This window comes from Silurus meridionalis, chromosome 14 (assembly GCF_014805685.1).
Source record: "Silurus meridionalis isolate SWU-2019-XX chromosome 14, ASM1480568v1, whole genome shotgun sequence".
Lineage (NCBI taxonomy): Eukaryota > Metazoa > Chordata > Actinopteri > Siluriformes > Siluridae > Silurus > Silurus meridionalis.
The window spans coordinates 19557988-19585487 of NC_060897.1; the positions used below are offsets into that span (position 1 = coordinate 19557988).

Here is a 27500-nt window from a genome sequence, read left to right on the forward strand (position 1 = left end):
GACATACATAGTAAACTCGCTCTGGTCACCGTGTACAGACCCCCAGGACCCTACGCTGATTTTCTTCAAGAGTTTGCTTGTTTTCTATCAGATCTCTTGATCAATTTTGATAAAGTGCTGCTTGTAGGAGATTTTAATATTCATGTAGATGATGTAAACGATGCTCTAGGATTATCATTTGTTGACTTATTAAACTCTTTTGGGGTTAAACAAAACGTCACCAGACCAACTCATCGCTTTAACCACACACTAGACTTAATAATATCCCACGGAGCAGACGTCACTGATATAGATATTTTACCTCAGAGTGATGACATCACAGACCATTACCTCATACTGTACACACTACCGGTAGAGCAGATTAGCCGTGTTGCACCACGTTATCGACCTGGTAGGACTATTGTTCCAACCACTAAGGACAGATTCGTAAATAACCTGCCTGATTTATCTCAATTTCTCACTAAACCCATAACTACTATTAATCTTGATGAGATAACTAAGAACATAGACCTTATCCTCACTAGCACATTAGACACTGTTGCCCCTATCCGGTTAAAAAAGGTTAGAGACCAAGCACCTGCATCTTGGTATAATAGTCATACACATGCCCTCAAGAGAACAGCACGTAATCTGGAGAGAAAATGGAGGAAAACTAAATTGGAGGTATTTAGAATAAAGACAGTATGCTCAGCTACAGACGGGCGCTAAAAGCTGCTAGAGCTGAACACCTGAGCAAACTTATAGAAAACAACAAAAACAATCCCAGGTTCCTTTTCAGTACAGTAGCTAAACTAACTACAAATCAGGGCTCTGAAAATTGTGTTCCATCACAGTTTAGTAGTGAGGACTTTATGATTTTCTTCACTGAAAAAATAGATAACATTAGAAAAACAATTGTGGCAGTTCAACCTCTTACAGCATCTCCTGAGACAGTGTTACCTTCAACTCCACAACTCCACTGTTTTACATGTATAGGACAGGAAGAGCTGTATAATGTTATTGCCAAAGCTAAATCGACAACATGTCAGTTAGATCCAATTCCTACTAAATTACTGAAGGAAGTGTTATATACAACTGGTGAGCCTCTTCTAAATATTATTAACTCCTCACTATCTTTAGGTCACGTCCCTAAATCCCTCAAGTTAGCAGTTATTAAGCCCCTCATTAAAAACCTAATCTGGATCCAAACACGTTATCAAATTACAGACCAATTTCAAATCTCCCATTTATGTCTAAGATTTTAGAAAAGATTGTCGCTGCACAGTTATGTTCCTACCTGCAAGAGAACAATATCTTTGAAGAATTTCAGTCAGGTTTTAGGCCCCATCATAGCACAGAAACTGCTCTAGTTAAAATAACTAATGACCTGTTTTTAGCTTCAGACCAAGGCTTCATCTCGCTGTTGGTTTTACTAGATCTTAGTGCTGCATTCGACACTATAGACCATGATCTCCTCCTAGATCGCTTACAAAATTACATCGGCATTCAGGGACAGGCATTAAGCTGGTTTAAATCCTACCTGTCCGATCGTTACCATTTCGTAGATTTGAATGGAGAGCTATCCAGGCTAATGCAAGTAAATTATGGCGTGCCGCAAGGTTCAGTTCTAGGACCCCTGCTCTTCACAATATACATGCTTCCGTTAGGAAATATTATTAGAAGGCATGGAATTAGCTTCCATTGTTATGCTGATGATACTCAGCTATATATTTCATCTAAACCAGGCGATACAGCTCAATTAACCCGGATGACTGAGTGTGTTAAGGAACTAAGAGATTGGATGACCCATAACTTTCTACTTTTAAATTCTGATAAGACTGAGATTTTGCTCATCGGCCCAAAAACTGGTATACAGACGCTCCAGCATCTCAACCTGCATTTAGACGGATGTTCTGTAACCACTAGTTCAACGGTAAAAGACCTGGGTGTTATTTTAGACAGCGACTTGTCTTTCAAAAATCACATCAATCAGGTTACAAAACAGCCTTCTTTCACCTTAGAAATATTTCTAAGCTAAGAAATATGTTGTCTATATCCGATGCAGAGAAGCTCGTCCATGCGTTTATGACCTCCAGAATAGACTACTGTAATGCGTTACTAGGTGGATGTCCTGCTTCATTAATAAACAAGCTTCAGTTAGTCCAGAATGCAGCAGCCAGAGTTCTTACAAGGTCAAAAAAATATGATCACATAACCCCGATCTTATCGTCCCTACATTGGCTTCCTGTTAAGTTTCGAATAGACTACAAACTATTACTTCTCACTTATAAAGCACTAAATGGTTTGGCTCCGTGTATCTATCCAGTCTTTTAACACGCTACAATCCGCCACGCTCCTGAGATCTCAAAACTCTGGGCTTCTAGTAGTTCCTAGAATAGCAAAGTCCACTAAAGGTGGTAGAGCATTTTCACATTTAGCTCCTAAACTCTGGAATAGTCTTCCTGACGGTGTTCGGGGCTCAGACACACTCACCCAATTTAAGTGTAGATTAAAACGTATCTTTTAGCAAAGCCTACACATAACACACATCACATCATAACCTTGTGCTCCAGAACATCTGATCACATGCACATTATCAACTTGTGCTGTTAATATCATGAACAGCAGCTATGCTAATTCCTCTCCACTGCTTCTCTTTCTCTCCCCATCCCGAGGCATCCTGAGGTTGCTCCAGCTCCAGTCACCTCCCACCTCGTGATGATTACGGACCTTTAAAGAAGTAGATGCCGAACTCACAAACATCCTGAACCATCTAGAGACGTACCAGTGCCATTTGGATCCCGCTACATGTGTGGAGTTTTGACATTGGACCTCCTGGAGTGTTTAAAGGCTCTGGCATGGAGAAGCTGATGCTGGATCTGTGGTGATCACAAATGCTGAGCTTATAAAACTCGGAGCTACTAACCATATAGACTGTTTAAGACTGCAGAAAGAACATTACTTATAATCTTATACTCCAGTAATCATGTTAGTTCTCACTCTCCAGTGTTCTGTATTGTTGAAAGATTTATGATCAAACTCTTGATGTCACCCAGATGAGGATGGGTTCCCCTTTTGAGTCTGGTTCCTCCCAAGGTTTCTTCCTCATAACATCTAAGGGAGTTTTTCCTTGCCACAGTCGCCACGGCTTGCTCATCAGGGACAAATGCACACCATTCACCATCACTGTTGATTTGTGTAAAGCTGCTTTGAGACAATGTCTGTTGTGAAAAGCGCTATACAAATAAACTTGACTTGACTTGACTTGACTAGTCCAGCCTTAAGATAACAAAGGACTCAACAAGCATCCGAGTGTCCTGTGAGGACAGAAACGGACAGATTCTCCCGATTTTGTAAAGGAGAACTCCATATGAGCGTGTCAGATTGCTGAAGGTAGTGGCTTAAAGGGGATCACGTAGGCAGTGTGCAGAGTCCATGTGCAAGTCATCAAACTCTCACCTCAAACTGTGCAGTGTTGGTTCATATTTCAGACAGACTTGCGGTTTCACTAAGAGACGTAGAGGAGAACTGACGGCCATCTTGAAGCTGAATCCGAAACTCAGGAAAAAGATGGTGGTTTGAATCCCCTCAGGGTTATTTACTGGATGTATAATGAAGGAGTTACGGACTATTCGACTGATACAGTGATGGAGACAGATTGTAAAGAAAGCAGACTAGACTCGAACATGATACAAAAAAAAAAAAAACCTTCATTCGGTGATATACATGAGCTTCCATGCTGCGTTTATTGACTTCCCGAATCAGGGTTTTAAGCCGAGCCAGGCTGTTTCCGGTGTTGCCTGATGACAAGCTGGTGTGAAATGTGATTCATAGCCTGTGCAGGTCTGCTATGATGTGTCCTTTGCTAGAAAGTGTGATATCCTGAATAGTTGCTTTTGCATTAGCTATGGCTTTGAGTTTATGCTATTAGACTAATAAAAAGTTTTTCACCCCCCCCAAACTTGTCCTACAAATAACGCAATAATAATAATACAGATATTTCCTGAATCGAATGCGTGATGATTCAGCCATGCTAACCAGACGGCTATGAACTTCGCTCACAAGTACAAGTACGTTTGGATCAAGCTTCTTCATACATTTTTTATTTTTATTTCTTTTTTTTTTTTTACGATGTCCCCTGTGTAGGCTTAAGTTCTTCCGTTTGGAGCCCGAGTCCATCTCGGTTGCTCTTTTTTTCGTTTTTTCCATCTGTAAGCTGTATCCCTCTCCACCTTTTTAAGCTTTCATTTCACTTTCAGTGAACTCGCTCGGTGACTGTGAAACAGCATCCTGCCACCACGGGTCCAGAAGCCATCACCTAATGACGAGTGCAGCCAAAACCCTTTATCTCTTTTCCTCTTTCGAATCTCTTGGCATGCTCTTTGTCTTTCACCTTCCATCGTTTTTACATTGTCGAGTTCAGCTAGTTCTCTCTCTCTCGCTTTCTCTTTCTCTCTCTCTGGGCTGGAGAGAGCTGGCACGTTCCTCCTCTTTCCACTCCTGTAAGTGCAGCGTCGGTCCCATGCAGCAGCGCTCTGACAGATAGACGGATGAAGTGAATGTCGGTCACAGAGTGGGGCTCGGTTATTCATCATCTGTTTCTACAATAATGACGAATCCAGGCTCTAAAACCAGACTAACTCCAAATCCGGACTCTATTCTTTTTTCAGCAGAGCGACTGACAACCCTGGTCTCTCTTTCTCTCTCTCTTTCTCTTCACCAAATATCTTCCTTTCTTTAAACCACTGCAAAGGTTCCAGCTAAACACATTCTCCTGCACCATTTCCAGCCATGAAGCCATTAGAGGTTTCCGATATTCTCCTCCCGATTAGGACACAATAGCTGCTTTTCACTCTTTTTGTACGAGGTTTTTTTCCCCTACCATTTTTGTTTTTCTGCCAGTCAGCGAAATCACTTTAAAAAAAGAACGAAAAAAAATTACACGCATGGCCAGGCATGATTTACCTGCAATAAATATTTATTCTCCGGACTGCCGATTGCGGGTTTTTACGAGAACAAAAAAGGGCCACGGTCCGCCAAAGAAAACAAGACAAGTCTTTGAGGACTGCAGTCTTCCTATTGGGCATTCAAGGAGTCGTTCAATGCAAACGGAGCAAAACAGCACAACTCAAAGAGCAACGCATTAACCCCCAAACAACAACAACAACCCGCCCATATTCTCTGACAATTTATTTTCAATTGAGTGGAAATGAGAACTACTAGCCAATCGAACTGCATGAGCCTGGCATGTTTGTTGCACCAGGATGTGATAATGCATTAGCGGACTTATATAAGAAGGAAAACACAACAAGGTCGACGTGATGTGTTTTGGAATGTGGCGTTACTAACTGTTGCTAGAAAAACATGCTGTTCCAAGCTACTTTAGTGGGAACACCTACAATTGTCTTGAGACCACAAATAGGATCTGGTGACGGTTTGAATGAGGGTTTTCTTACTGTGTGTCTGAACATAAGATTGGTACAGGAACGGACCTAAAAGAGTACAAAAGCTGTACCCTAAAATAACGTCCTGATATTTTTACATAGCATTTCAATGCCACAGAACATCAGGATCTAATTTTCAACCATACCAAGACCCAACGGTCACTAGGGGTACATAAATATTCTTTTAGAGGTTCAAACAAGAAGGTAGAAAAATGTACCAATGTTTAGAGGTACAGCTGAAGCGACAGAGCATTTGTACATTTTTAGCTACATTCCTCTACCTTGAGTCTTCTGTGCTTTTTGAACATCCCATTCCACATTTAGTGACCATTTGCTGTTATTATAAGCTCCACTCTTCTGGGAAGATGTTCTACCAGATTTTGTGGGAGTTTGTGCTCATTCAGCTACATGTAGGTAAGGTGAGGAGGCCTGGAGTGCACTGGGGCTTTGTGTCATGCTGGAACAGGTTTGGGTATCCTACTTCAAATGAAGGGAAAATTTCATGCTACCACGTCCAAAGACATGATTCCAACAATGTGTTTGTTTTTTTCCCCTCCCAACTACTTTTGCAGTAGTTCGAATTCATTTACTAGTCAATTCATATTCTTTTCTTTTTTTTTTTTTCATAATCTGTTGTTTAAATCTTAGAGGCATAGATCATTCCTTTATAAATGTGGTTGTAAATGTCTTCTCTGGTGAGGTTCATTTGGGATCTGAGAACACAGCGATTGCACCTAAATCACTTAGCAAAATGGTGTTGCACCAGTTCCAAGTGAACTCTAGTATGGCTTCGTCACAGTGAGAAAACAATTAAACTATGGATCGATCTAAACTGCAGGAAGCGAATCAAACATGGTGTATATTTTGAGTTGTGGGAACGCGAATAAAACCAAAGGACAGTTTTAGAGCTGCGGAGTATTTAAAACTATAAACCCAAAAAAAATGAACGGTGGATGCAGGCACACACTCCATGTTCTTGTGATTTTTAACAATTCCTTTGACTGATGAACGAATACATCAGTTTTATGAAGACCTTTTTTTAAGCCCTCCAACGGCTTTTTGTCCTCCGCTCACATTCGCTTGATTTGGGGAAATTCCTTCTTCACATTTAAGAGATTTTACTTTCCAGAAAGCTGATATTGTCCTCAGCTGTGCATACAGCTTAGCATTTTTCATTGCTCGCTGAAGCAGTAAAAAAAAATGTTTCTTTTTTTTTTTTAAAACCCATACCCATCATTAACGTGGGTCATATGACCTGGCTGGAATGTGGGCGGGGCCACCCACAGGCCACGGCGGTTTGGCTGCATTAGGGCTGCACTTAACTAGAATAGACTGTGATCTAAACACACACTCATCTACAGACCTCCAAGCAATAACAACCCAAACCTCACGTTCGCACACACATGCTTTCATGCGTGCATAAAAACAAACACTTGTACCTTCTGCGGATCTTTGAATGCCTTGACTATTCTTGTACAAAATAATAATCAGCTCATCCTGCCCTGTATCTCTACCTACACACTGAATCGAGCAGGTTGTCTTACCTGAGTCAATGGCAATGACGATGAGTTCGTAACGATCCTGGACCTCGCGATCGAGCGTTCTTTCAAGCCTGAGTTGTCCGCTGGAAGTCAGGCTGAACGAGCCGTCGTCGTTCCCGCCGCTCAGAGAGTAACTCGTCTGCCCATTCAGACCGTAATCGCCGTCACGAGCAACAACCTTCGGAGGAGGAGAAGAGTGCACCGGGTGCAAGTGTTAGAAAACCGATTCCATGCAAATGATTCCATGTACTCTTGAATAGATGTCAGGAATAATATTGTTTTAAGAATGTTTGTAAGGGTTTAAACAGGTTCTTTGCATTTATAATGGGATTCTGATCTGCCCAGGTTCCTTCCAGATGCTTTGTGACTTTGGATGGGTTCCTGGATGGCTTTTTGGCTTCCTGCCTGAGATGTGTTTTTTAAATTGATTTTTTGCCTCAGAGGAATTTTTTGAATTTTGTGTGATTTTAAATGGGGTCCTAGTTGGGTTTTTCTTTACAGGTTATGTGATTTGGACGAGTTCCTGGCAAGGGTCCTCTGGCTGGGTTGTGTGATTTGAATGGGTTAATGCCTGGGTTCTACTCTCTGGATTGTGTGAGTTAATTATGTGTGGATTAGCTGGGTTCCTTTAGAAAATTTGGTTGTCATGCCTGATTTGCATTGGTTCCTGAAAGGGGTTTCTCTATATGGGCAGTATGATTTAGATGAGTTCCTAATTCTGCACTTGCCTGTAATATGTTCCTAGGAAGGTTTCCCAGGTTCTCTTGGACAGTGATAGTGTAAGGCGAGAGCTCGAATACGGGTGCACAGTCGTTAACGTCCAGCAGCACGATGTTGACCGTAGCACGATCGACTCGAGGGCTACTCCCCCTATCCGAAGCCTGGACCACCAGCGAATAAGAAGAACGAGTTTCCCGGTCCAGCAGCTTAGCGACAGAGATCGCACCTGTCACCGAATCGATACGGAAATCAGAGTTTCCAGTGCCTGCGGCAATGGAAAACCGGATTTGTCCGTTGGTCCCCTCGTCAGCGTCGCTAGCAAACACCTGAAGGATGTCGGTACCCGTGAGCGTGTTTTCCTCGATCTCAATATCGTAGATGTTCTGTGAGAAGCTAGGGGTATTATCATTAACATCCAGCACCACCATGGTAACCTCCATCGTGGATGATAAAGATGGCTGGCCTTTGTCTTTGGCAATGATGGTCAGTGTGTAATTGGCCATTTCTTCACGATCTAATTCTCCGATCAACTTTACGTTACCGTCAATATTCCCGATGTAAAATTTGCTCCCGTATGTGCCGCCAAGCGAATATTCCACATAGCTATTGGGCCCACTGTCCGGATCCACGGCATGTGCTGTAAACACCACTGTATCCACTGCTGTATTCTCCTGGATGTAGGCCATCTTCTGAGAAATGAACAACGGCGAGCAGTCATTGACATCCAGCAGAATGATCGACACCTGGGCGGTACTGGTAAAGCGGGTGGCAGGAGGCGGGGCCAGGTCGTTTACAGCGATAATGAGGCTGTAGAAGGACTGAGTCTCCCGATCAAGAAGCTTGCGTGTTTGAAGAACACCGGAGTTAGTGATAGTAAATTGGGCCTGGGGGTCTCCTGATGCAATGCTGTAGGCTAGTTGGGCGTTCATACCTGGGAAAGAAATAACAGAACCTTCTATTAACTAGAAAATATGTATAAAAACAATTAAGATTCAAATTGAGGCTGTTCAAATGATTCACAAGGAAAATCTATGTATAATTGGATGTTATCATAAGTATCATTACAAATAATGTATAATATTGGCACAAGAATACAAACTATGTATTACTATGGTAATTGCTGTTAATATAAACGCACGGGTCAGGGTTTTCTGGGATTTAGGTAAATACTCTCAATATTGTGTCAAATGTGGTTGCGTTGTCCACTATTAAGATGAGTTCTTTTACATTTCTGCTTTATTTGATTACATTCCTTGTCGGTGTGTTCTCTCATAATTGTGTATTTGGAACGTTTGGGTCAAAAAGCTCTTTATTTGCTTAAGAGAGCAACATCTGGTTCTCTGACAGCTGTTAGATTTCTGTGCCAGTCAATAGTACATAACCTTAGCCACCAATGTTTATTTGCTTGGGTATCTTTCCAGATGTTTTGTGATCCACTTGGATTCCTATGAACCGTTGGTTCAAATGTAGGTTTCTGTAAGTGTTCTAACATGTTTTTCTGCATGGAAATTGTATGGATTTCAATGGTTTTTCAATTCAATGGTTTTCTCAATTTGAATAAGACCTTTCGCATACTTCCTGGGAATTGGAATGTTTTGTCTGAGTTCCGTCTGAGGTGTAGAGATGTTCATATGGGGTTTGTTTGACCTTGCTATAATCCAAGCACAAGAGCAAATAGTTTTAATAGTCGGCCCAAAAGTAGTTCTCTGGGGAATTCGGATCTGTAGTAGAGATGATCATGAAAGCTTCTTCTCCCAAAATAACACGAAACCAAATTATGTCCAGAAATATAGAACTTGGAAGGAAGTTCACAGCCTTGTTTTAAAGCCCAGTGTTTGGTTCTTTGGAAGCTTTTACATTTCTGTGCCAGTCACTAGGGTTCAGTGGCATTTGGATAGGTTTCTGTATGTTTTACATGTTTTTTTTGTTGTCTTTTTTAATACTGTTAGCTTTTTGCATGGAATTTATATATGGTTTTCTCAATTTGGATGAAGCCCTTCACATATTATTTTTCATTTTAGTGTATGTTTTTTGTATATATGTGTGTGTATGTATATGGGGTATGTGTAATGTGGGTATATCCAAGCACACAAGCTGGGTCTTTCTTTATAGATTTTCTGTGCCATTTGCTAGCACCAAACCTTCACCACGTAGCCAAAATGGTATATGAATTCATAGATTTAATTATAATTTTCAACAATACCATTATTAAAGATCCGAAAGCCTGTGCTACCAGATTACCGTCTTTTGTCTTTTTCCATGGGTTTGTATCCAAGGAGTTTCTATACTTTTTTTTTAGCTCTCTATTATTCCATTAGTTTGGATGCTTATAATAAACCTGAAGGCCGAGACGACCCAGCGTGTCGACACTGCATCCCGTGCATAACAAAAACACCCTTAAACGCTGATATTCCTCTTTGATGGATGCTTTTCCACATATTGTTACCACAACATCTGGTACTGATACATACACATCCTCTCTGTGAATTTATCTGAGTTTTTAGCTCAAGAATGCGGGTGAATCATAAATAACGGTGCAGGCCTGAGAATTAAGTGCGTTTCAAAGAGGTAGCCCAGATTTACTTGACAATGGGAGAATTTATAACTCCCAAGACAGCTGACACAGCTCATGCTGCTGTAGTAACTATTAAAAGGTTATCATAGAGACATGTTTCATATAATAAGTGTGTTTAAAATTTGGACGCATTGTAAATTATAAATCCCCCCCAAAAAAATGTGAATGTGCACTAAATACGTCAATAATGAACGTTGTACAGTCGGATTGTAGCATGCTCGACGTGAAGTCAAATTGAGCAGTTTGTACGCATCAATGCCTTTCCCGCAATTCCGTGTTTCTAGAGTTGACACCCAGTCATTACTAAAAGAATCGGGGAAGGGTGGAAAAATAGAATTGCATCACAGTAACGGTGTGTTCCAGTGTCTAAAGTCGGCCTTCATTTGCGGTAATTAGCACCGATCTCGCTATCAGATGCAGCAAGAGCCACGTCAAGCAATTCACTCTGTGCAAACAAGCTCAAATTGAGCATCTTTTAATGCTACACGCCAGCCTGCTCATGCGAAATGCCTCGGCACCTTCCCACAATTCCCCTCTGTTTACAGAAAACAAGTAATCTCTTTATCGGCTGCTACAAACACAGAGGTCACGACTTGGTAAAGCCATTCTGGGAGCGATATGGTCCGAAGGGGATAAACAGCAAGTGGATGAGGATGTTAGAAAAATGGATAGAGGGGGAAAAAAAGAAAGTGAGAAAGAGAGAGAGAGAGAGAGAGAGAGAGAGAGAGAGAGAGAGAGAGAGAGAGAGGTTGGAAAGTGGAATGTAGGTCACCATAACCACATTAGAAACCAATTTAGCGCGGAGTCTGAGAAAGGCGACTTGGCGCTACGTTAACGCCGCCGTGCGAGCCGAGTTATGGCGCTGACTCACAGTTGCATGCGATATAGATAGTAATAAACAAATACGATAATACTAAATAAAGATTCGAATAAATAAAGACCCGGAAAAAGATCAAATTAATATTAAAGAGATGGTCATCTGGGCCCTAAATGTCAAAGTGTCTAGAGAGCTAGAGATTGTTGGACAAATTTGTTTCTTTTTTGCTTATCCCTCGAAAGACAGTGCATATTTATGGCTGGTTTGGATTCCAGAAAAGGGCCTCTTTTTATGTAGTTTGTTCTTAATGGTGATTGAGGGCTTAAAATATCCGCATTTTAAGTGTCAGGTTTTTCAGCGCAGATAAAATGTTTACTGTAGTTTCAAAGGTTTTTTTTAGGTGATGAGAAAAAAAAAAGCTCAATTAATACCAAAATGGAAAAATTATTGGAATGCCAAAACAAATTACAAGTTGAAAAGTCGGCCTGTGGTGTTTTTCTTTTTTGTTGGGGTTTTTTTTTGTTTGTTTTTTTGCAATGCCGATTCCACTAGAATTTTTTATGCCAAAACAAAAATCCCACAATCCAAACGAATGAATAAGGTCAGTAGGATCAAGCATTGTTAGGGTTAGTTTAAAAAAAAAATGCAGCCCCAGCTTCATGTGTGTGGAGATGTAATGCTACGCTGCTTAAAAAATGCATGCAGTGTTATGTGCTAAGGCTAGAGCACTTAACGAAGCCAGATCTGCTCCATCTTTCAGCTCTCTGGCATCGAATAACGCTGCCCTGTGCGCCGAGTATGCATGCGTAATATCCAACGTTGAAGTCGGGGCGTAACACTATAGTCTCGCTGGAGCCACGTGGAAGCAAACATTACAAAAGCCACATTTTTTTCCGCGAATATAAATCGGACGAAGATCAACATACTCCGAGGTGAAGAGATGGAATAAAACGTGAAAGTACTAAGTCTTTTCCCTCTTTGCAAATGCATTCATGAGTAAAAAAAATTGGAGTTACTGAGGGTTTGAGAGGTCATGCTTACTCAGCTTTGTGATGTTTTTCAACTTGGCTGTTAATTTGACAGGTCATAATTTAATCCAATTTAATCATTTTCTGCGTATACACAAAGGACAAAGTGGCAGGAACTGAGGCCACATCTACTCCATTGAAACTGACACACACATCCTATTTTTGCTTTGACGTACAGGCAAGTTCGCTTTCACTAAGAGTACCAAGCATAGAAACCATGCCCACTTCCAAGGGACCATGCAATCTTTCATGGAAGTGACAGACACCAAGGCCATACTGGTTTTATTACAGCACAGATACAAGACCCTCTTTCTTGGTATAAACAGAAACAGAGGTCATTTTGCTGAACCCACAGTGGTGGACAAAGTACATAATCCATGTACTTGAGTTAAAGTACAGATACGCAAGGTAAAATATGACTCCAGTTAAAGTAAAAGTGCCCCCTTTAAACTTTCAATTGAGTAAAGGTACAAAAGTATTTGCCTTGAAATGTACTTAAGTATCCAAAGTACTATAATTTATGGCTATAATGTTCCTATTATCACTTTTGTCACAAGACAATTTTGAATAAATATATAAATATTAAAGATTTTTGTCACTCAAGACTCAACTTAGCACATTAATTTATCAATAGAATAATATTAATAAGTCAAACAGTGATTGGTATTATCTATTGTTATTATTATCTATTAAACCTTCTTTACAACTACTTATAAAAAATTGCACAAATGAGGCCACGGGTGTTGTAGTGAGTTCGAGTCAGAAGTTTCTTCCATCATTTATTCCTCTCAAAATGTTCTACTTGCTGTTGAACTGACGCTGTTGAACTGATGTTCATGCTCTACCCTGATTGGTGGATTGCTGCATGCTTGACCAGTTAAGCATTTTTCCACTCATAAATAAAAGAGAACGACTGATTTCGCAAAATGTAGCTTCTTCCATGATAAATAAAATAAAATAAAACAGAGGACACCACTATTTCTTTGAGGTTACCACAAGAGGGGTCATGCCGACTTCTTTGATAACATAAGAACCGCAAGCCACCCTTGCTTCAATTGGACTAACAAGCCCAGAGCCCATGCCCTCTTACTTGGGTCCACTACCCTGATGTGTTTTCGCATATATCTTACCATCATCAGCATCGTGTGCTGCTACAGTAAGAACAGGTGATCCAACACTCAGGTCCTCGGAGACAGATGTGCTGTAAACGGATGCGTTGAAGGTCGGCACGTTATCATTTACGTCCAGGATGTTAAAATACACCCGAACCAGGCTGGCTTGGCCTCCCCCGTCCTCCGCCTTTACACCGATGATGTAATACTGCTGCGTTTCATAATCCAGCGGCCTCGTTACGTTAAACACTCCGGTCACAGGGTTAACAAGGAAGGTGGAATCCCCGTCGTCTTCCTCCAGTGAGTAGGTCACTTCACCATTTGACCCCGAATCCGAGTCGCTGGCCAAAATAGCCGCCACGATGGAGCCTTAGGAGAGAAAATGCAGAGAGAGTGAGAAACGAAAGGCAGCACAACAAGGCATGGATCAAAGCGGAGCCGGACCACATTTTACAAAACACACGACGAATGCTGACTTGTACTTTTCCCCGTTCCCAGTAGAGTTTATTATTGTTGTGCAGTTTGATTTTGTTTTGCGGTTTGGGGTAACACAGTCGTCGTGTTCGTTCTGTAAAAAAAAAAAAAAAAAAACCCTAGCAGAGGCTTTGACGATGAACAGGCAGTGTGGGTTTGATTTTCAGCAGGATAAATGCATAGAGTCACCCGCTTGTTGTATTTAGTCTGGCATGACCACTCCTAGATGGTTTAGAGGCTTGATCCTGTTTTAGTACATGCAGCTCGTGCCCTAGGTCCTAGATTGGGTTACTTTAAATCAGTGCTGTCTAATCTACTCCCAACAGACCTCATGCCTATTATATCTTAACAATGTTTTTATTATGGGCCTGTCATTACGTATTTTTGCGTTTTCTAGTAAAGTGATCTTTACCTGTAACTCGTATTTTTTTTCATTAGCGATTTATCAATTGCTTAGAGCAAGTCATTTGCAGCTCAAATTTGTAATAAGACCAAATTCTTTCATTTTATATCACTGAGAAAAAAAAACTGCCAAGGGTATAGGGTGAGGTAGCGAAAGTATTATTACTGCATTCCGTTACACAGATTTAAAGTTATGAAATGTATTTACCTGGAGCCATATCCTCTGGGATATCGAAAGAATACACGGAGCGAGAGAACTTTGGTGTGTGATCGTTAACATCGCTGACAGTGATGTTGACTCGCATGTCCGACGACTGCTGTCCATCGTCCGCCCGGACGAGCAGAGAATATTTTGACCGTCGTTCTCTGTCTAATCGCTTTGTGGCAATCAGGTCGCCTGATTCGGGATCGACACGGAAGCTGTCTTCTGCCCCGCTGAGGATGGTGTAAGTCACAAGAGCATTTGGGCCCTGCAATAAGATTAAGAGACACATTCGGAGTACGTCAGCGTTCAGAAAAAATATCATAGCAGTTTTATTGTTCCGGTATGGGTTTGTATGTAGATACTACGATTCACTGAAAAGAGCAATAGTGCCACAGTTACAGTATAATCATTAAATCAGTGATATTAAAGCAGTACAATGTGCGGTACAATATAAGACACTCTTTCATTAAAAGTATGTGTGATCCTTACGTCTACATTCTCTGCATCATTTGAATAATCATCCGAATTTCTACAAGGTCAGCAAAAGAATGGTGTTTTTCTGTCAGTAAGAACAGCACTAGCCCTGGCCCTGATCTTCTCATATCTTGCCTTGAAACTATCTGTGTGGTCTAAAAACTAAACATTAATACAAAAAACTAGCATTGAGGGGAAAAAAACTGTATAATGGGATTTCATTTGCATTGGCTAATATTAAATTAGCAAAAAAAAAACATCATTTCATTGGGTATCTTTTGGAACGTACAGTACAAAGTATTTCAAGACATTACCCTATCTAGATATAGGAAACTTAATGTTGGACAAGACTACTGTAAGCAGTGAGAATTGTTTATGTTCATAATTAAAACAGAAGAAAACTCCCTAAGAAAGTCAGAATGATTTTAGCTAACCTAGTAAGTGTCAATGAGCATTTATGATAAAATATCCTCTCAGAAATTCTGTCGTGCTAAATCAATTCATTTAGAATTTTAGAGCAGTAAAGATGGTCAACATTTGGACAACAAAGCAACTTGCTTTGCTAACTGAACTTGGCTAGTGTTAGCAGTGAGAATGTTCAAAAATACTAAAAGGGACAAAACTCTCTCAGAAATCGAAATCAGAATAATTTTAGCTACCTAGTAAGTGTTAATGAGCATTTATGATAAAATATTCTCTCAGAAATACTGCCATGCTAACTTTATTCTCTTGAGCAGTGAAGATGGTCAACATTAATGAATAGAGCTTAGCAATCATCTAAGAAATATGTAGTAGTTTGGTTTAAACTAGCTAAATCTTTATTTACTAGCTTTTTAGCTTATTTCTAAAGTTCATTGATGGAACTCTCTCAGCAATCATGCCATTAGATTGCTTTGCTAGCTGAACGTAGCAAAAACACGTTTTAAACACAATTTCATTGGATATCTTTCAGAACATACACAGTATCTTTCCCTTCTAGATTTAGCAAACTGGTGGACGAGTAAAATTGTGTATATAATGTAGTGAAGTACAAATATAACGACTAGCATATGGGCATCATCTGCTGACAAGTGAACCAGTGTTGTGCTAATACATTTAGCAGACTTTCACAGTTTCATCACTGAAGCTTACTCTCCTGTAAAACACTCATCTACACTGGTTTGTTTTAACAGGTGCATCCTGAGCTGTTAGAAAACACCTGCTAAAGCATGTCTCACTTCTTTCACTATTCAAACTATTTAGGATGCTAGCAAGCCCGACACTGGAAATATGCGCTACAGACCGCTTGCTGACATTTTGTCGATAAACACAGACAAGGGTTTGCTGGCAGAGCACAGAGTCTGGCTACGTATCCGGCGCACATAATAATTGTTTACATTTATGAATATTGTTATAAAAATAATTATTCAGAAATGCCTGCCAACTTGGAATATTTTAGCTAGCAGACTAGTGTTAGCAATGAGCATTGTTAATGTTCTTAAATAAAAGAAAAAACCTCTCTCAGAAATCAAAGTCAGATTGATTTTGGGTACCTAGTGAGTGTAAGTGAGCATTTATGAGTAATATTTATGATAAAAATCTCAGAAAAACTATCATGCAAAATTATTTCATCTTATAGAGCATCGAAGAAGGTCGGCATTCACGAATGAATATCTTAGTAATCCTCTCAGAAATATGTTCCAGCTCGTTTTGAACTAGCTAAATCTGTACAGATTAGCTTTTATCTCATTTTTAGATATTAGAAGAGCTCAATCAGCAAAAGTCTAATTAAAATGCTTTGCTAGCTGACTAGTGGATAAAAGCTAAGATTGTTAACATTTATTGACTGTTCCTACTGTTCATATGAATAGACCTTAAAGAGAACCCCCATAAAAAGTCTGTCACGTTAGCTCATATTATCTATTACAAAATTCTCTTGATATGAGCATGAAACAGGTTTTCTGAACGTCACAGACACTTTTTATCAGCTAGCCCCTTTTGTCACACACTATCTTATAGCATCTAGGTTTCCTGTATCTATTTTTACACCCTTCAGAATTTATTCATCTCAATTACTGAGAGTGCTGAGTGTTTCATTACTTCGGGTGTTGGGTTTAAGTCACTTCGAGAGGGCACGTATGAGCGCATGAGCCCCGATTCAGAATTAGATGCGCGTATTGCACTAAACAACGCAAGAAACAAAAATGTCTACCAATAAAATCTAGTGAGAAAGCACTCAGGTTTCACTAGCGTAACATTTTATTGCTGTAACAGCAGGGAGCCATCCAATAATCACAGCCGGAGCCTGACAGTAAGTCAGTAAATCCAAGAGATAGGGTCAAAAACAGCAATGAATTTCATTTCTAAGGGCTTGCAACAAGACAGCAAGAAACATTGAGTGTCAGAGGTGATGTAGCTGAGTACCTCTACTGCCTGAACACAGAGATTCCGTTATAACAAGGTTCCTTAATGGTCATTATTTTATTTAAAAGCACTTATGAAGTGCTAACATCCATCTCCAAAGAGTGGTACTTGTTTAACGATTTATGTTGTCTTATATGCTAAACACAATTTGTACAAATTGTACAAAGTTATGGCATTCAAAACATTGTTATTTTTGACTGGGCCTTACACCACATGTTCTCGCAAATAACCGTTATTTGACCGCCAAGTAAATAACAAAGTATAGGATTTGGTGAAATAAATAAAGAAAACGAGAAAGAAACAAAGAGCGTGTTAGAATGCAAAAAGTAGAACCAGAGCTCGGTAGCAGTCAAAAATGGTGTATGATCTCAGAGGAACTGCCCTGCTCTTTGAACTCGGACTGGTGTTGCATTCCTCCATAAATTCAGCTAATAGATCCCTCGATACCTGCGCTAAGCACAAGCGCTACACATTTGATACTATAGCAAGCCCAAGGAGGAAAAAAAAAAACTGCAGACAGACCGTGATGGGTCTATTTAAACACGGAAAACAATGGAGGCCCAGACGGCTGGCTCCATGCACGACATGATTCAAAGAACACCACTCAACATGCTGTCAAATATGTTTTTAATTCGAAATAAAGAAGCGACACTAGCCTTGACTTGAGAGAAGTGCTGTCGTATCAATGGTTTTACATTTATTCATTTTATACAAAGCGACTTCTAAAGTGTGGCAGAATCCGATCCAAGCTTGTGGTTGAGTATTGAGGATTAAAGGTCTGGTTCAAGGGACCAACAAACGCTCCTCTGGCAGTCCAGGGTCTAAAGCTGTCAATTATCTGTAACATTAACACCTGAGGTCCGGTTGCTTTGGGACTTTGTATCTAGAGTAAAAATGAAATGCATGATGTACACCCAAGTGTCCGAAACCACATAACATTCATAAACAACTGAAAACGGTTTGAGGTGAGCGTGCGATGTTTTAAGGATGCAGTTTGCACAATGCTAAACTGGTGGTTTTATGCTTCACTTACTAGTAAGCTTCATAAGCCTTGTAGCTTTGGTGCAAATTTGAAGAAGCAAACAAACAGACTTTGGGTTGATGAAATGAATACAATTGTGGTGGAGAAAAGATTGTGTACATTCCTTCCTTCCTTTTTTTTTTCTTCTTCACTCATCACGCTTCAGTCTTTCCTGCTCTAGGTCTGGATTTCCCATCAACTACCTAGGTAAAACCCCCTCCCTCTGGTAACCAATTAAAACTCTTTAAGTGCCGTGAACTGAGAAGGAGAATGATGGAGGCTTCCGTCTGTCTGACCTCCACTTAAAATGTTGAGAGGTTTTATAGTTCTTTTTGGACTGGACCGCCAGAGCAATTAAGACACGACATGACAGGATGCAGAGGGCATACGGAACTTGAATTAACTTTGAGATGGAGACTTGAAGAAAAGGAGGGAGGAATGGAGTGAGTTGGAGAACGGAGAAAGGAGAGAAGAAATGTATGGGGTATTGGTATATGCAAATATTCAGGGACGAATGCTGGGTCTTACAGGAAATCCCAGTTTCCTGTAACAAGACCGAACTCCGGTGCTGACAAGCTGTTACAACACATAGGCTTAATTAATGCTACTCTAAATGGACACAGACCAAATCTGCAGTATCTGCTTGGGTTTCTCAGAAGACCTCTAGCCTAACTCTTTATTCATCAAAAATGTAAACCATTTCAAAATTCAATTTAAGTATTACATTTTAAAACATAAATAAAAGAAATCCTGTCATCTTGAATACAGTGCAAGAGTTTTTCTGCAAGTTTCTTTCTCTCTTTGCTCTACTCAATCTAAAGTGAAATAAGGGAAGAGGGATAAAGAGAAAACTGTGTTTTCATCCTGTCCACACGGTTTCCACATGTTCAATAGTTAAACCTTGGAGATCGTTAGGATGTCTGGATCCTTGTTCCAGTCTGCTGGTCTGTTGTTTCAGAGTTTGGCTCGCTCGTTCCCTTGTAACACATGTGGCTCTTACTGCTAAAGCTCCAGATATTCCTGATTGTATCCATGTTGGCCAAGGCCGGCCTTCCTCTTTGGCAATGGGTCTACACTACAGAACACCTGGAGTGAAATAAAGCCCTCTCTGCTCTGCTGATTGAAACGCTTCTTGAGGTTTCAACAGATGATTCTGATCAGACAAGTGTTTCCCATATTTTAATACAAATGACCATGAATTGATATGTACATCCAAACTGGTTTTGAGGCAAGAAGAATATACTATAACAAAGGTTTACTTGGCACTTACTTGATACTGTCCAGATCTAAACGGACCAAAATGAGAAGAGTTAAAACTCTATCCAGACCCACTTGAACAAAGGACCAAAAACTTTTCAGGCCTTGCCCAGAGCTTCAGACCAACTTCAGAGGATTGTTGTTCATGTTGTTGAACAATAATACTGTTGTTAAATATCTTATTCAAACCCAGCAGTATTTACCGGAGTAGTGCAGTAATACACACAGACCCACCAGTCCCAACCTGAATTAAGCTAAAACCCAAACCAGACCCATCAGCAACAACCTGAATGTGGATATAACCTAATTAAGCAGAGCAATAACACAGTAAAGAGCCACCACAGCCAACCAGTGCAAGGTAATAACCCACTTCAGAGCCACCACTGCCAACCTATGCAGAACAATACCCACTCCAGAATCACTTATGCCAACATATGCAGTGCAATAACTCACTCCAGAGCCACCACTGCCAACCTGAGCTAAACTTTAACCCACTCCAGAGCCACCACTGCCAAAGCTAAGCTTTAACCCACTTCAGAGCCACCACTGCCAACCTAAACTGAGCTTTAACCCACTCCAGAGCCACCACTGCTGACCTAAGCTGAGCTATAACCCACTGCAGAGCCACCACTGCCAACCTAAGCTGAGCTATAACCCACTCCAGAGCCACCACTGCCAACCTAAGCTGAGCTTTAACCCACTCCAGAGCCACCACTGCCAACCTAAGCTGAGCTTTAACCCACTCCAGAGCCACCACTGCCAACCTAAGCTGAGCTATAACCCACTCCAGAGCCACCACTGCCAACCTATGCAAAGCAAAAACTACAGAGCCAGCATTGCTAACTTAAGACAAGATAAAACCTTATCCAGTCCAACCAGTGCCAACTTCAATAGTACTTAATAAATGGTAAACATATAAACCCATTACACTTGTATCCAGTTTCCACTCTACCACACAAAAGAAATGTCTGAAATACTTTCCTAGACCAAGATGGAAAGGGGAAAAAAATGAGTTCATATCAACCTGAAAAAAGCTAAAAGACTGACTAGATCAACCAGACCACTGGAACCCTGTCCAGACTTACACTACAGGTTATATGTATACCTGACTATAACACCCATTTGTGGGACTTCCTGAAATTGTTGTCCCAAAAAAGAGAGCAGACAATTGTCTAGAATGTCTTAGTATGCTGTAGTATACAGTGATGTAGATGGTTGATGTAGAAGTCCTGACTTAAACCATTCTGAACAACCAGCGGGATAAATTGGAATGTAGACTGGAAATGATTCCACATCAACAGCATAAAGATTCATGAAGCTACTGAGCAACTCAAGATGGATTTGAGGATGGATTGGAACTGTAATTAATCACCATTCTGCTACAATGGCTCAGGACCACAAATTGCATGAACAGTTTTGCATTTAAGTACCTATAATTGCACACCTCACAATGATTAAACTGTACATTCAGGGCCACCTAGATGAAGATGGGTTTCCCTTTTGAGTCTGGTTCGTCTCAAGGTTTCTTCCTCATGCCATCTCAGAGAGTTTTTCCTTGCCACAGTCACCATTTGCTCAGTCCTTAGGGATAATCTTAGAATTATAAGGAACAAACTTATAGGCACTAAACTAGATGTACACTTTTACAACCTCTTTTTAACATGTGAAAAGCTGCTTTGAAAAATCTTTATTGTTAAAAGTGCTCAACATATTTTTTAAATTGAATTTAATTAAATATGGGTGTGTTGGTTACATGTACACATGCTTTTGGTCATATGCTGTATTTGACCATACCTATGGCCATGTCCACACTAATATATTTTTGTTTGAAAAAACATGTTGGCCCTCCCCTATGTTTTCAGTGAACGAAAATGTTGGTCATTGCCCCGACATTGCAAAGAGCCAGAAAGTAAATACACAGCAGACAGGAATGACACAGGTCAATGCGTCTTGTGCAGTACAGGGACTTAAGAGTTTTTCGACGTTAGACGAAAACGAAAAACGCCATGTTTTAATTTATCTGGATCAGTGGAGACGTAGCCTAGGGAGAGATATTATCCAATTTGCATCTTTCTGTACCAACTGGAGGTGATCAAAACTAGTTCCCCATTTTAAAAAAGAGGTCAAAGCAAAACCCATTCACCCTCTGCGGTCCTGAGGAATCCTGCAACCCTTCTAAATTCACCCTATCTTCTCCACCTGGAGTCTGTCTACACCCACTCTAAAAAACCTAAGAATGGCTTATACATTTCGGTGCCAACGTGTGGAGAGCCAGACTTTCAGATTCAAGAAATCCTGCAGAAACCAAACACATGTTCCAGTCTGCTTGACTGTTGTTATAGAGCTTGGCTCACTTTTTTCTTACACATGTGGCTTTAGCTGAAAAAGGTTCCAGATCTTTCTGACTGGACTTATGTTTGCCGTTCACGCACACTGGCACTGGTGTGCATTATACTTCCAATCTGAGAACACCTGGAGAGAAAAGGAAACGCTTTTCAGCCCTGTTGACCGAAAATAGTTCTGGTGATTTCACTGATTTGGGAATAGATGAGTGTTTCTCATCTATTAACACAAACAAACATGAAGTGATAGATCACCAAATCAGGGTGTGAAGGAGGGTTTGCATAACGCTTAAGTATTGTAACAGAGCTGCGCAACTGGCTTAATAGTTTCTTACACGTTTCCTGTCTGAGGTGGGAAAGAAGCAGAGGTTTTATAACTTAGAGGAAGAGGAGATGTTATTCAAACTCGAGCAGCCTCGTAGGGACTCATCGGAACACGTCTCAAGTGGCTTGATCAGAATGAAAGGAAAGAAGGGAACACCAAGTGCGAGACAAGAACCGAGGGACCAACCCAAAAACTCCGACAGGCTGTGCAGCTGTTCCGTGTTCCGCGGCCAAATGTTTCTCGAATTCTAAGCAAACTCGCGGTGAGTTATTGTGTGTTAGTACAGACTACCGTTGTGTCAAAAGTTCTGGAGAAAATCGCACGATGATGTCATTAAAAGAACGTCCGGCTGCCAAAAGCGTGCTCGCTGTATCATTGCAGGATACTGTTACCAACAAACCGTTGCAATAGGAACAATGCGTGCATTTGGGTACACCTGAATGACACCACGCTTTATTATTCATATTGCTTGGCATGTACCGTTACCATACAATGGGTTCTACTGTCAGTATGAACAATTCTCTTGACAAGTGGTCACTCCATGTGGCTCTGTCCCAAACCTCAATATACTCTACTATCTATCTATACTACTATCTGTATTATCTATACTACACCCTTAAAATAGCATCATACTACCTTCATATGGTTCTTGAGGAGAATGGGAACAGTGAACCTGTTGTATCTACTGCTAATTTAAATTTTCATATATATATATATATATATATATATATATATATATATATATATATATATATATATATATATATATATATATATATATATTTTAAGGGGGATTTCTGTGCTTTCCCTCCATCAGTACACCAATAACAAGATGCAAAGGTTTTCTTATTAGACTGTCGGAGTGTATGCGATTTGTTAACCCACTGTGAGTGAGTGTGAGCGCCATGAAGAAAGAAACTGGGAGGACAGTGAGGTGGTGGTTTAGTGGTTAAGTCCATATCCCGGCCTCACCATGCTCCCATTTATGGGTCCAGGGCCGTTTCCTGCCTTTTTGGCAAATGGGCGAGATTCCAATTGTCACCCCACAATGGCTCTGCCCTCCCACCCTAATGCTCCACCCCACACCATAATCATTGCAAAATTCCCTGAATTTAAGTATGTAAATATACACAGTGTATTATTCCACTGGCCCCCCCTCAGCTGGTTGCACCCTAGGCAACCACCTATGCCTAGAAACGGTGCTGCCTGGGCCCCTGAGTGGGCCCTGCTCAGTTGTATGACCAAAACAAAAGTAAGTCGGTCTGGATAAGGGCGTCTGCCAAGTACTATAGATGTAAATGTAAACGTAGTTGTGTACTATTTCGACAGACAGCCTATTCTTTTCATCCTAAAAAACAGGTGGATGGAAAATGCACCAGAGAGACATGGAGTGAGAAAGCAGATTTCCATTACCCTTTATTTTTTCTTCCTTTATAAAATCATTTTCCCCTCTCAAATACCGTTCCCAGGTCATCAGCCAAATGTACAGTTTCCTTTCCGTCTATAGTGATTTAATTTCATTCAGCTGCGAGACAATGGCATTCTGCAGGGTCCGATCCGATTCCAAACCGCAACACGCTCGTGCACACTTTCTCTCTTTCTTTCTTGCTCTCTCTTTCTGTATCTCTCTTCTTGCCAGATTTCAACATTCTGTTAATGTTATTCATCACACCCCCAGACCGATCCATTTGAGCGGCGCTCGTCAGGTTACGTCGTCGTAATCAGAGCAGAATTTATCGCACTGAATATCGCTTGGACTTTCAGGTATATTTAGCATAACCGTTCAGGGGCGCCCTTTATTCCAGCTGAATTTTTTTCCCACAAGGAATTTCTTACCTCGTCCGCATCAGTTGCTTTTAGCTGCATTATCCTGAATCCGTCGCCCACATTTTCTTGGACGGTCACGTCTAGGATGTCGGTGGGAAAAACCGGAGGGTTGTCGTTCACATCCTGGAGCGTGATCTCCACCTAAACGGGATGAGAGATGAAGAGAATTGAGTGTCATGTGTTTCAACAGCATTCGGGTTTCAAACTCTTTAGAACACAGGGTAAGCACAGTGTCAACAGCTCATAGAATTCTTCCACCGCATACGAACCCACCACCGTCAGCCTACGCTTGTTCCCCCGACTGCCCGCAGTCCATCGCCAGTAAACACGCTACGATCGAAAGCAAAACAGCCATATTGCTGTTTATTGCTTAAATAAATCTCAAGAGCATGTGTTTAGAAGTTCCCCACATCCACACGCTGCATTAATGGTGTTTGGGATTCAATTTAATTCCCCTTGAGACAGAAACAAAGCCGGAGAGGAGACAAGGAAGACGCATGTTTTTCTTGTAGTTGAACGCAGACCCTCTGACGACTCTTAGTATATAATGGTTCATAGACATCCATTATAATATTTATTTTCTATTGTAGGGATTCTGAAAAGCTATATTTTTCAATTTTGCTTGAACAAATTGATATTGTATTATGACTAATTATCAATTAGAGGTTATCATACAGTCATAACATTATTGTTAAGGAGAATGGTTTGGATTAGGAAAAAAAAAAAAGAATTAAATGGAAGAAACGAAGCAACTCTGACTTTTATAAAGCACTGAAAAGGAGACTCCGTTCCATAATAAATAAATAAATAAATAGAATTATAAACTAAAATTAGAGATGCCATTCCATTAGCAAAAAAAAAACGAATAAATAAATAAATAAATAAACAAACTGATAAATAAATACTTAAGCAAATTTCTTTCATAAATCTTATACACTACATATGGGGAAAAAAGTCTGTGGACACGTGAGCACAAGATTGGTATTTTGTCCCTATTTGCTCTTATAACAACCTCCACTCTTCTGGGAAGATGTTCCACTAGATTTTGTGAAGAAATGTGCTCATTCAGCCAGAGGTGAGGAGGCCTGGGGTGCGGTCGGTGTTCCAATTCATCCCAAAGGTGTTTTGTACAAGGGGGCATTTTCATGCTGGTCTCCTAGTTCAAGTGAAGGGGAAATTTCATGCTGCCACATTCAAAGACATCTGACACAGTTGTGTGTCTCCAATTTGGTGGTAACTTTTTGCGGTTTAATGTCAGACAATATTTTCACGGACCGGCCTTTAAGGTGTGGCGGATAAATACAACAAAATAAAATGATACGACCGGCATAAAAACTGGTATTTTCTAAATATAATAATAAACGTGAATCCACTGTGTTGTTTTTTGTTGATTTTGCTCGCTTAGGGGTTTCAATTTAGCGGTAATGTATTATGTGTTAGCGGCCGGAGCAGCCCCTTTAAGAAGGTAGAGGATGGATGTAAGACATGTGACCGAGGCATCATGACATGCATCAAGAGTGAGTCATAGACAGATGTGGTGGAGAGAATCCGGTCATTTTCCAAAATAACTCATCGTTCAGAATCAGATAATAAATAAAACGGAAATAATGTAAGTTATGAGGTCTTTCTGTGCGGCCTGGTACCAATTGACCCACGGACCGGTGCCGGTCCGCGGCCCGGGGGTTGGAACCACTGTATTAGTACATATAGTGTATCAATGCTAATCTTTTTTATATCTGAACTCTTATCACGGTTGGTGCAGTAAATAATTAATCATCTCCTCCTGACCAAGAATCAGAATTAAGCTTGTTCCTTGGTGTATATAAATATTAATAATAAGATTGAGATTAAAAAAAAGAAAAGAAAAGATATAGCATCTCTCATTTTTCCCTTGATGTGTAAATAATGTTGATTCTGTTCTTTTCTCTTTGCGCGGATAATGAAGAGGAGCGATGCGGCCGTGATAAATAATTACAGCCGCAGATTTACCCGCAAACCCTTGGGAAAAGGGGGATCAAAGGCGGTTGGGTTGAAAAAGAAAGGAAGTCGAAAAAGGACAGAAATGCTTGAGGGGGAATGAGGGATAATGTGTGTATGTGGAGTGGAGTGAATGAAAGTGGGTGTGTGTGTGTGTGCGAGTCCTGAATCATTGATAGTCGTTGAATAATACACTCAGTCAGTGTTAAAGAGCTGCGGGTATTCAGAAATCCGATCCTCCCTTCGCGAAAAGTGATGTGTCTCACCTGGGTGAAGCCTCGACCTTTCACCTCACCTCACAACAGCTACCGTAAATAGCGTCTATGTGTGTGTGTGTGTGTGAGTGTGTGTGTGTTAAACTGATGTTCTTGACTTACACATACCTGAACACTATCTGACCATCAACAGAAGTAGCCTCTGACACACACACACACACACACACACACACACACACACACATATACGCAGCTTTGATGGAATAGCAGATGAAACCAGGGGAAAAGGAGCACAATAAAAAAATGCATAATTCTCCAGAGGGAAAGAAACAGGAACATGAACTGAAACCTAAATATGCAGAAGAAGCAGAGCAGAAAGCAGGAACAGAACCATTGCTTAGAAGTAAAGAATAAACAATAAAAAAAAAATAGTTGAAAAGAAAACCTACATATACAAACAATAATCAGAATAAAAACAAATAAGAATTAAAAAACAAAACAGAAGCATACCTTGCAATCAACGTTAAAAAAAAAAAAAAAAAAAAAAAAAAAAAGAATCCAATGCTGATGCAGAAGAACCAGAAACGAAAACAAACTGAAAACCGGATAGTTACAAGAAAAAGAAAAAAAATTTGCATTGAAAGTGCCATTGATTTTCTTTATAATTGTGTCTCTTTATTTTGTCTTTATTTTCAAAACTATTTAAGAATATTTTTATTTTTATATATTAAAAAGACTTTATTGATGTTAGTGTTTCCGCATTTCACACAGAAGAGGAGGAATCAGAACAAAAGCAAGAAAAAAACAGAAAGCAAGCACAGATTCTGGGTAAAAAAAATTAAATAAATAAACACTAGAAAAAAAGAATAGCAGAACTGGTTCAAAAAGCAAAATCTAAGTATAAGGACAAAAATAAGAACAAGCGTAAAATGAAGGCAGAGGAAGAATCTGTATGGAAAAAGCGAAAAGGGAAAAAATCTTCAAAAACATCAACAATAAAACTACGAAGGTATCACCATCATTACCAGCACCACCAGCACAACCACATCCATTGTAAACCCCATCACTACCACCATCACCAGCCCCTACCACAACCATTATCACCGCCATCACCACTACGGCCACCGAGCACCCCATCACTACCACCACCACCACCACCACTATCTACACTATTACCACAAACACCAGCACCAACATCACTACCACCAGCACAACCACATCCACTGTCACCACCATTTATACCTCCATCACCAGCCTCTACTACAACTATTTTTACCACTACGGCCAAGCGCCCTATCACTACCATCAACACCATCACCACCACCACCAGCAGTATCACCAGAACCAACATCACTACTCCAA

The 27500-nt window shown here is 40.4% G+C and overlaps 1 protein-coding gene across 1 annotated transcript in view; it reads right to left on the bottom strand.

The window, feature by feature from the left end:
• The window catches only part of LOC124396608 (protocadherin Fat 4), a 104546-nt gene that overhangs the window by 29245 nt on the left and 47801 nt on the right, over positions 1-27500 (bottom strand). The window contains exons 2-6 of the mRNA XM_046865757.1: positions 23956-24087; positions 14301-14562; positions 13235-13585; positions 7693-8615; positions 6968-7142 (exon numbers count right to left, since the gene is read on the bottom strand). Of these exons, the coding sequence (XP_046721713.1) occupies positions 6968-7142; positions 7693-8615; positions 13235-13585; positions 14301-14562; positions 23956-24087 (1843 nt within the window). The remainder of the gene's footprint in view (positions 1-6967; positions 7143-7692; positions 8616-13234; positions 13586-14300; positions 14563-23955; positions 24088-27500) is intronic.